General features: G+C 34.8%; 1 protein-coding gene across 1 annotated transcript in view; it reads right to left on the reverse strand.

Moving 5' to 3' along the window:
• The window catches only part of LOC109855435, a 34,437-nt gene extending 28,215 nt beyond the window's left edge, over positions 1 to 6,222 (reverse strand). The window contains exon 1 of the mRNA XM_020429684.1: positions 5,925 to 6,222. Within this exon, the coding sequence (XP_020285273.1) occupies positions 5,925 to 6,222 (298 nt within the window). The remainder of the gene's footprint in view (positions 1 to 5,924) is intronic.
• Positions 6,223 to 11,323: the final 5,101 nt, after the last annotated feature.

Raw genomic sequence — 11,323 nt, forward strand, 5'->3', positions numbered from 1 at the left:
AATATGTAGAAATATGATTGCATATGAAGAAATGCAAGAAATCGTCGTCACTCATGATGTCATATTTGTGCAATATTTTCACAATTTGCCTATTGGAGGTATAAACTGTGAAAATGCATAACGACTTTTTTCCAATTTTTGACAAATATTATTTACAAAATTTTATTTCGACAAAACTGTTGCGTTATAGAATCATCTTAGTGCAATCATTGCAAAATCGTCGCCATTCATGATGCCATTTTTGTGCAATATTTTCACAAATGTGCCTATTAGGGTAACGACGTTACTCGTTGCAGGAGGGAGGTACATTATTAGAATTTATTGGAACTAAAAGAACATAATAGTATATTAACATTGCACATTGATATATGGCTTCTTAAAATCTTATTAAAATAAGATATGAAAAAACAAAACAGCTCACAATATTATTAACATATGATTAACAATATATGATTTAAGTCAGTCAGTTTCTATGAAAGAACTTTATGAACAATAAGAGTAATATAATATAATTATATAATATAACTATATATATATTATTATAAATGATTATGAGTGTAGTCAGCTTCAGATTTTTTTTTAAATAAATAAACTTAAGGCATTGACAATGGCTGTTTGAAGCAAAACACTGATGATAATGTGTATGTAATAGTGTGTTACTTTTATTTAAGCAAGCTAATATAAAACGTTTTCGACCTTCGAATTAGGCCTTTTTTAATATAGATCTACAAAATAATAATTTAATGTTAAAATTCGCAAGAATAATACAATAATTTAAATGAATAACTTACAAAGTAGTGGTGTTTATCACATGAGTGTGGACGTGAATAAAAGTTCTTGAAGTAAAACAAACTTGACAACTTTACATAATTACACTTAGCGAGTTACGAAGTAACTCGTATATTATTATATTATTATTATTTTTTAAATATAATTTCTCGTCAATTTGAGTTACAGTCTGAAAAATTATCAATAAAAATTAATAAGCCAATGCAGGGTGTGCAGAATCAATATGTACGAATTGTTGAGACGTTTCGACTTTATTTTAAGTTCTTATCAATCTATAAAAAATATCGAGATAGTTCATTTACAAACCAACATTTTGATATTATTTGTACATACTGTAATAATTAATATTCTATAAACAATGGTTAAAATTGTAGAGTCCTAATTTACACATATTTACTTTTAAACACATTACGTTACGATAAGATTAAATCACAACTGTCATGGTGAGGTGTCTTTAACTGAATGACAATTTTAAACGAAGTATGAAAACGCTCCGGTTTTAACAAACTAACAATTTATCAAGGTATGAGCACATTTTACAGCACGAACAATCTCACACATCAATTATATTTTATCATCGACTTTATGTAATTCTCACCTTTTTTGACTTTGTTATTAAACTTGACTTTTGTATGTAATTCTTGCGATCGGTATTATTGTAATTTGCGATTAAAGAAATCTTAAATAAGAGACAAAACGTTTCGCTTAATACTGTTACGTTCTGGCCTACGGTAACAGTCGGGCCCTTGAGAAGAGACGTAACTGACACACGACACTTTGTGTGTCTACTCCCGGCACACTGACCCAGAGAGATATGCGAGTCAAGTGCGCGAGTCGAGCGAGATTTTTGGCGTCATAAACAAGCCAACAAGCAGTTTTCGCTATTGCTTGTCCAACGGCTTTTTGCTCATCGATTCCTTTTTGCGTCTTAGATGCAAATCTAAATTACTCGGGATGGAACCCGGCGATCGATTGAAGGATGACAGGAATGAAACGATTATGAGAGGTCCAGAGTTAGACTAACTCAAGCCACCTTTTATTAACATAAACGTTTATTTATTTTAAAGTCTTATTTATTTTACTTACATCTAAATTTGCTTATAACTTAATTGTTTAAACGTTTAAAAAATACATATATATATATTATTAATATATATTATTATACTAATTGTTTAAACGTTTAATATTCTATTAGAATATTCTATTAAACGTTTAATATTCTATTAGAATATTCTATTAGATCAGTAGTGTTTGTGCGGTTATGACACTGTGAAAAATGTGTGAATGAGGAGGAAACTGTGAAATACGTGTGTGTGTGTGTGGGGGGCTCAGTCTATGGTTACTTTGATATAATCTCTTACTATGGTGAAGGAAGGATAGAATCTGTAGAAACAAGAACTTCACGGATTTCTGGGAGTGCGAGGAATTTTATCAGGATTTTATAGTCGCGAGGGAGGGTGAACACCGCATGACGAAGAGAATTTGGAAACTTCCTACGGAAGTCTAGAACTCTGTCGCCTTCGGTAAGAGGAGGGTCGGCAACGGGAAAGGAATTTGCTAACATGACGTAATGTGCAAGGTCAGGAGGCAGGGAGTCATCATCTTCATCAGAGAGGACTTCAGGATCGAAGGAGGAGGAGGAGTTCTGTCGAAGAGGAGTAGAGGCCGCGTGTACATCAAGGATCTCATCAAGGAAAACGGGTAAATATGAGGGAGATTTCAGGGATAAGAGAGAAGAAAGGCGAAGAGAAGGCTGAGTGGATGTTGTGTGGATGTGTGTATGTATGTTAACCGGTTAACTGGCAATGTATCATATATGATCAAAAAAAATCTGGTCAATTCTGCTTATGTATTATATATGATCAAATGGAATAACTTTCTTGATTTTCAAACGATTTGAATGAAACTTGGTATATGATGGTTTTTGGGGTCGCTGAATCTGAGTTTGGCATTGGAATTTTAAATTTCAATATAGCAGACTCAAAATGGCTATCAAATCTGAAATCAGATTTTCAAAAGCTCTTGCGATGGAATTTATAGATGAAGAATTCAGGTATAAAATTATTCAAAACTGTTTCGTAGAAAGTGAAAAAACTAAAAAATTAATCCCCTAAACCCCTATTCATTCTACAATAAAAGCAACAGAACAAAAAAAAAGTTTAGTAAAGAATTGAAAAAACTCANCCCTAAATTCTATTTTTTAGGGGTTGGAGAGTGTCAGATCAAAAAAATAACCTCCGGAATCGATTCAGCGACTCAAAAAACCTTTGTATACCAAATCTTGTGGGATTCACTTAATTTTTCGATGTTGCCAGTTCGGGCATGAATAGTAAAAACAACCGTGCCAGTTAACCGGTTAATACTATTTTCTATAATTTTAGGTTTGCTAATTTTAACATTACTATTCTTTTCTTCTACGACGTTACTGTCAATACTATTATATATTTTTGCTGCAATTATTATTATTCTTATTACTATTCTGCTCATCACTGACAGAGGAGGAGAAGTCGGCTCGCTCCGGGTAGTTGGCAGCGGTTCTGCCCCGTAGCGCACGGTTACGACGGTTGCATCGTGCTAATATCGCGCTCCGCGATTTGAGATATTTCTGGGGTTCCACTTAAAAAAATGTCACTCGTTTTACTTACTCCCTTGACGGGTCAAGACCGGCGATTAATTTCCGGAAAACACAGTGAGCTAATTTCCTTCGCTCAATGTCACCGAAAGAGACTCGGCAGTTGTTCTGAACGACTCAAGATTGCGAACAGCTAATCCGACTGAGAGGAAATCGGCAGTGGTTCGGAACGACACGAAAGGTTGTGAATCGCTAGTCCGACTGAGAGGAAATCGGCAATTGTTCTGAACGACACAAGATCGCGAACAGCTAATCCGACTGAAAGGAAATCGGCAGTGGTTCGGAACGACACGAAAGGCCGTGAACTGTTAGTCCGACTGAAAGAAATGAAAATCAGAAACTGTGAATACAAATTTCCTCCGGATATTAATCGCTCTTGTTAAGTAAATGGAACTGATAACTCAAGAAACCTCTTTTCTTAAAACTAAAACTATTATAACTATTGACTTACTACTTGTTGTAATCGCTAATATCGGCAGTCAGGCCGCGTCAAGATTGTTGGCAACGGCTACGGTTGGTCGGCTGCTGGCCAGTTCACTAACACTTCACACAAACTGTTGTCAAATTCTGACTAAACTGGTCGAGATTGCGGTGCCGGAATAATTTATCAGGATGAGAATGATTGACAAGCAGAAGACGAACAAGTGCCGAGACTCGCTACTTATATACTATTACTCAGGGACCTCGAATTCCTTGATTTTGCCAATCAAACTCAGATCCTGATTCCCCTGTCTTACGAAAAAGTCGCCCTTTGATTCGTGGTTCCGCTCTAGCGAAAGCGCCAATCACAGGCTTTAGCTAAATCGGCTGGATTATCTTCTGTTTAGACTTAGCTATGATTTCGCGTTATCGCACTTAGATTCAAGCTCTCGATTTTTGCTTTGAAATTTTTGTTTCAACTTCCTGCCTGAAGAAAAAAGGGTTTGAATTTCAGCCGGGTGACGCACCATGTATAACGCACATCGTATAACGTGCGAATATCTACTATCGCCTTATGTCTTACTGCGAATCGAACTTATATCATGGCAGTGTCCCGCGTGCAAACTGATTGTAATTCGTTTATCATCACTGGCCGGCTCTTCATTCTCCATCCAGGAAGTTTGCGTATCTCGAATTCTTGGTGCTAAGATTACAATTAGTTATAATTCTGACGAGAACACGTAAAAAAAAAGATCGTGAAGTAACAAAACGTAACATACTTATGTTATTTTATTCATTTTTACTTTTTATTAAACATCTTATTTTTTGCTTGCTATCAGACCTTTATTATTACTTTTTACTTTTGTTATCAAATTATCTAGATATGTTTCTAATTTTTTGAAATGTTTGCAACAAGCGTATCAGAAATTAATAGTAATAATTCGGTGATAGATTAAAACAACAATTAAATCAAACGCGCGATTTACAGCTCCGTTGATTTACATGAAGTCTCGAGTTCTTTCAGAATCCTAGACGAAGCGCGACGCGCAAGTGCAAAATGCAGGAACTTCTTGACACAATACAAACAGCCGCTATGTACATATGCTCGCGTGCAAATTGCATTCATGGGTTTTTGATTTCGCAGTCTCATCAAGGCAATCGCGTGATTCCGCAAATTGTCTCGCGCACTTATTCACTCTCGTTCGAATCTGCTCTTGTTTATTGATTGTACACGAAGATTTGTCGATGATCGATGGTTTTGGCTACGTGAGTTATCGTTGTCACACAGGAGGACAGAAAAAGTCAGATAAATAAATGGTGAAATCTCAACGAGATAAGATTTTTCTCGTGATTTTTCTTCCGGGTTTACTTTGATAAAAAAAATTTATCATTTGAATTAAATGAAGAACTTCTCATTACAAAGTAAATTATACAAGAACATGGAGTTTTCCGAGCTTCCTGAAACAAGACATCACGGATGTCCTTGAGTTTTTCTTTATGACCGGATTAAACGCCTATGTTGCTTCTCGAGAGTGATTGAAACAGCAAATTAAGACGCAGCAAATGGCATTATCCCGTGTAATTTATTTCTTGATACCGGCTTTTCCCTCTGTTCCTATAACGAAGGAAAAGCACACTCATTATTTCCTAAATCTACTTAAATTTAATAATACCATTCTCTCTTTTATCTGATAATTTTATTGTTCTGTAACACAAGAGCTGGTTTCACATGTACATATGAACAACGCATATCTCGAAAGCTACGCACTTCTTTGTGTACAAAATGTCGCGACGACAAATTAATAAATTGTACAAAACAGGTGCTTATTATTGTATATATTCTCTGTCTATTCGTGCGTCCGATTATTATCTCGTCTCGACCGAATACTCAGAACGCGCGGTCGGTCAACAGGCAGTAGCTATGACAAACTGCGCGGTATTATCAGCTTTGTCCGCGCACTTTAGCTAATTGAAACGTAGATGTCAGCGCTTAACCCCGGTGACCGTCCCTCTTTTGGCTCATTTTCCACTCTCTGTCTGCCGTCGACCACTCTTCTTTCTCTCTCTCTCTCTCTCTCTGTACGGCTCTCTTCTCTGGATTCGCGGATTTGCTGCTTCGTAAAGCAAGCTTTCTGACCCCGACCGGCAAACTGCGCGGTGAATAGATGCGAAAACAGTACAGCGACCGCGACATCGTTCATGAATATTCCCAAGGCTGAAATTGCTCGGCGAATATCTTGCTTCTTGTTCCTAGCGCAGATGAATCTTTTCGCCACCGTTTCTACCAGCTTTATATTGCCGTGACGAGTTTGCATGTATATGCGCACGGCGAAGAAGGAGGATGAGAGTTCTCTTTCACGAACGCTCAGCTTTTTCGACATTCTTACTATCACCTATGACGATGACATCGTTCCAACGTGTGAATTATGCAGGTGCGTGGCGGCACGTCACGTGCCATGAGTGATTTGCATATCAGAACCTTGCGTTTGCTGAAGCTGAAACTTCAGCATATAGAAACAAAGCAAATTTTGAAAATTTCAAATTTTAAACAGATTAATATCATTTACAATAATATTGTTTACAAGATACATTTATTTATCTATAAAGATAAAAACCGAAGAAGTTTCTTGATGCAATTTACAAACTTGATTGCAAACTTGAGATACACAAAGTTTGAATTCTTTATGTATGTATGTATTTCGAAAACACTCACGACAGTTTACAATGATTTAAAGAAATCATTTTGAGAAGTCTAATTACTTCTACGTCACAAAGCGTCACAGAATTGAGCGTATAATAGATCTCTATAAAAGCTGGTCTACCAAATATTATATATTACAAAACATTTTTTCTCTAAAACCCTGTTTTACAAAAGTGATATCAAAAAGTAGCGCCAAGTAAACTTTTGTACGTTATTATATTGAAAAACAATATACAATAACATAATTGTGTTCCTAGTTTAATAAGACTACGTCTTAACTTTTTTTCCATGATTATTAACTAATTCTAAGTAGATACATAACTATGTAATTTGGTAAGATTATATTTATTACTAGAATACAGGGATGTAACAAAAGAAAAAAATTTTTTTAATATAAAAAATATTTAATGCAAAAAAACTTGGCGTGGCTGCATCGAAAGCCTACAGACAAACATGTCTTACGTGCGCATGCAGACTCTTTACAAAGTGCAGTTAGACTATCCTATGCACACGCGCGTGCTTTACAGTTATTTACAATTTATTTCATATTTATATTACAGCTATTACATATTACAGTATTTATATTGCAGTTATTTACAATTTATTTTACAGTAAAACAAAAACTACTAAGTAGCTATTATACATCAGACTGTCGCACAAAGAAATAATTTTAGTTCCTTTGAGTTGAGTATAGAGATGCAGCCGCGCCAAGTTTTTTTATATTAAATATTTTTTGTATTTTGAAAAAATTTTTTCTTTTGTTACATCTCTGTGTTCTAGTAATATAAATATAATCTTACCAAAGTACATAGTTATATACCAACTTAGGATTAGTTAATAATCATAAAAACAGTTAAGGCGTAATCTTATTAAACTAGAAACACAATTATGATATTGTATATTGTTTTTTATTCTATATTGTTTTTTATTGCATATTGTTTTTCAATATAATAACGTACAAAAGTTTACTTGGTGTTACTTTTTGATATCACTTCTTTTGTGTAAAACAGGTTTTAGAGAAAAAATGTTTTGTAGTATATAATATTTTGTAAACCAGGTTTTATAGAAAAAAACTTTTTTGTATAAAATAAAAACTTAAATTTTTTTATATAAATAAAAAATAATGAAAAACAGTTTGAGTTAAGATTCTTAATTCAAATACAATAAATGTGTTGTGCATGTAGTTAGTGCCTGTTCTTATCTTTTTTTAAAAAGGTAAGGTTTTTTTAGATATCACACATTTTGTAGTATATACGTTATAGTTTAGAAAATACATCAAGATGGAAAAAATTATTCACATCATCAACCAAGTTTCAAAACAGTTTACTTTAAAAAAAATTATATCCTCCGAGAAAAAATGCCATCTTTTTTTCACTGTGCGCCGTGTCGCGAAACCACCACGCCGCGAAAAACTTGGAGCACTCGGTACTGTCGGAGGTGTTGCTGGAGTCTGAATTTTTTGCAAAATTTGTTTATCCGTTTTCTGAATTAATTTTCTATTTCATAAATTTAAAGTAATAGTTTGTAGTTATTTCGTGCCAAGTTTCAAAACAGTTTATTAAAAAACAGTTATATCGGAAGTATTGCCGGAGCGAATAACGCGAATCATTACCGTTCTTCTTGATTCACTGTTTCTCTCTCTTACTCACATTTCTTGTCTTTCTTTCATTTTCTTCTTTCAACACGCCCGCACATGCATGCCATCTGGTAGCAGGCATACAAACATGCATATAATGTGGTTCCACGACGACGATAATAATGACAATGATGTTTCTGAAAGTGAATTCTCACTTCGAAACTTTCGTATCGTCGCATATCTCTAAATCAGAAGCACAAAGAAAAACCGCAACAATATTTTTAAAAAATCTTTTCTGAAACGATTGAGACTAAAATAAAATTGATGGTTCAGTTGTTATTGAAATATTGCCCCGTGAAAATTTCCACTCTTCTCAATCGCGTGAATTTTGCGTATAAGAGCACGGGTGCTTCGTGCCGTTCGAGCGCGACTTCGTTGCGCGTGAACTTGGCGCGAAGCACTACCGTGCCTCTTGATGCTTAAAACCATAGATTTTTATACAGTAGTTCCTCGCTAACTGATCTCTCCTCGGTTCCACGAGTGGACCGATGTCGAGAAAGATATTGTTCTGAGAATTGCCGGCTGTTATCTCTGATTGACTCGACCGCCGCTGAGTCATCTTCACCAATTCGCGCAAAACCTCGGCGAAGCACTTCTAGGAATTAGTGGGAATGACTCCCGACCCAATATGGGGAAAAACACATATAGTTAGCGAGGAACTGTACTAAGATACACTAGATCGCTAACTTAGATAGTAGGTGTATAAAGTAAAGCCAAGAAAATATACTGCCATTTGTAATATGTATGGACGCGCCAACTTCATAAAACACTAAATAAATGTCAAATTTTTAAATGTTAAACATAACCTGTCAAATATACTTACGTATAGAATTTAAATCTGTTATATATTTACGTAAAGAAATGCAAACCTGAGTGCCAAACATTCTTACAAGATGTCACGCAACAAATTTATGGCATTTTGAGATTTTTTATGTTGACACCGTTGACGGTTTTTACACACACATACACGCACACGCACACACACACAATATAACGCGATGTATACATATATACAAAATATATAGATGTTAACTGGAAGTGCCGGCCATTTGTAATGCAAATGATAATTGGTTGCATCACTCTCACTATGCGATCTAGTACAGTATAAAAATCTGTACTTAAAACAAAACAAATTCTTGCGCGAATTGTTTGATGAGGAGTGAAGTTAAGAGAAGAAATGTCACAGAATGTTAGAGTGCAGCACAAGTGGCTTCATAATTGCAACGACGGTTACGAAAACGTTAACGATGGCTAATCGATAAGAAAAGTAGTGATGTTGTTAGCTCAAGTACGATATATCCGTCCCAGGAAATGGGGCTTCTTGAAGAAAACTTTGTTCCCAGAGAATAGTATTCTAAACGCATCACGGCGCTTTCGAAAAGAATCTCTTACCAAGTTAAATGAATCGTGAACAATTGCCTACGACGGACAAGTGTGATTCATTTCATAGGGCGCCGTTGGGAAAAGCTTCGACAGAAACGATCGTCGAAGTAACGAATTTTCCCGTGACAATTCGGCTTGTTCGTATCGCTCGCTTCGGAATCGAGAGCTTGCGCTTTGTTCCCAACGAAATTTAGATCGATAATGACACAAATTTAAATCTCCACGTTCAACATTGTACGTTATTTAAAGAAATTATGAATCAATGGCCCGTTAGTTCTCATTTATCGGCATTTTTCACGATACTTTCTGCACGTGATATATTTATTATATGTGTTATTTATTATAAGTGTTCGTGAGAAAGAACACTTATATTTGTAAAACTAATATTTTATAAATATTAGTGTATGTATTTATTTTACAAATATAAATGTATGTATTCATGTAAACGGTTTATAAATTACAGAACATTCTACAAATGTACGAGTTTGTTTGAATTATTAGTTTTACATATGTAACTTCACAAAAAAATCACATTAAAATATTATAATAAATACAGCATTAAAATATTATAAATAAGTTTGAAACAAGGCCGATACGAGCCATTCCCAGGATGTTGTGCAGGAATAAACGTGCATGTATATATAGTATTGCGAGACAAACTCCAAGTGCCTCGGTGGCCTAACAGGGAAGGCGATGGCACGGAAAGCCGGAGATTCCAGGTTCGACTCCTGGCCGAGGAGTTNTGTAAAAATAATTTACATGAGAATTTTCATACATGTGTATATATATATATACATGCACGTTTATTCCTGCACAACATCCTGGGAATGGCTCGTATCGGCCTTGTTTCATTCTTAGTTTGACAATTTCACGAGCCTTTACTATTCATTCATTATAAATAAGTATGTATTTGTATCGCATATATTGTGTATGAAAAACGCACGTATGGCGGCGTAATCCTGAATGTTTAAATATATTTTATTTATCTCAATTTTATCTTAAAAAAGCACCCGGTTTTATTTTAAAATTTAATTATTTGAAATTTAGAGAAAGAGAGAGAGAGAGAGAGACTGCTGTAGCTGTAATTTTTTTGTGTGTTCTGCGATTAATTATTAAAACTCCTTCTAGTAAATAAAACATCACGAAGAACATTTTCTGTGTAGGTTATATTATGAATCGTTCTCTTTTATCAAAAAAACCAAACAAAATAAACATTGTTTTATTTTGATATTGAAATAACTCTTTTTGTCAGTTTATTACGATATTTCCAATAAAGATATTTCCAATAAATCACGAGATAAGCTGAGCTTCCAATAGCCCGGGTTTGCTTTTACTTAAGCAGACAAGTAGTGCGTACAAGAAAACGATCAGCAGACCGCCTGCCGCAAGGATAAACTCGTTTCATTTGCAAAAAAGCTCAGTCAGATCTCAAGAGCAATCTAGTGAGTAATATTGTGTTATGTGCTCTCACATATATATTACAACAAATAATTTTCTAACATCTCATCGCAATGAACGTATTACATTGCTAATCAATTCATTAACTTTCAATTCCTTGATCGATGACAATGCAATTTGCTAGTAACAGCACCTATTTCACATACGTGATTCGATTATCGCGAAATTGCAGAGATGCCTTGATATCTATACCTATATATAGGGTGGGACAAAAGTCTGGATACACTCTCATAACTTTTGAACAAATCTAGATAAAAAGTTGAAATTTATAGGGATAAAATGGTATCACAAAGTTTATTATTTA

The sequence above is a fragment of the Pseudomyrmex gracilis genome, unplaced genomic scaffold (assembly GCF_002006095.1).
Source record: "Pseudomyrmex gracilis isolate BER0280 unplaced genomic scaffold, ASM200609v1 scaffold_89, whole genome shotgun sequence".
NCBI classification, from domain to species: Eukaryota; Metazoa; Arthropoda; class Insecta; order Hymenoptera; family Formicidae; genus Pseudomyrmex; species Pseudomyrmex gracilis.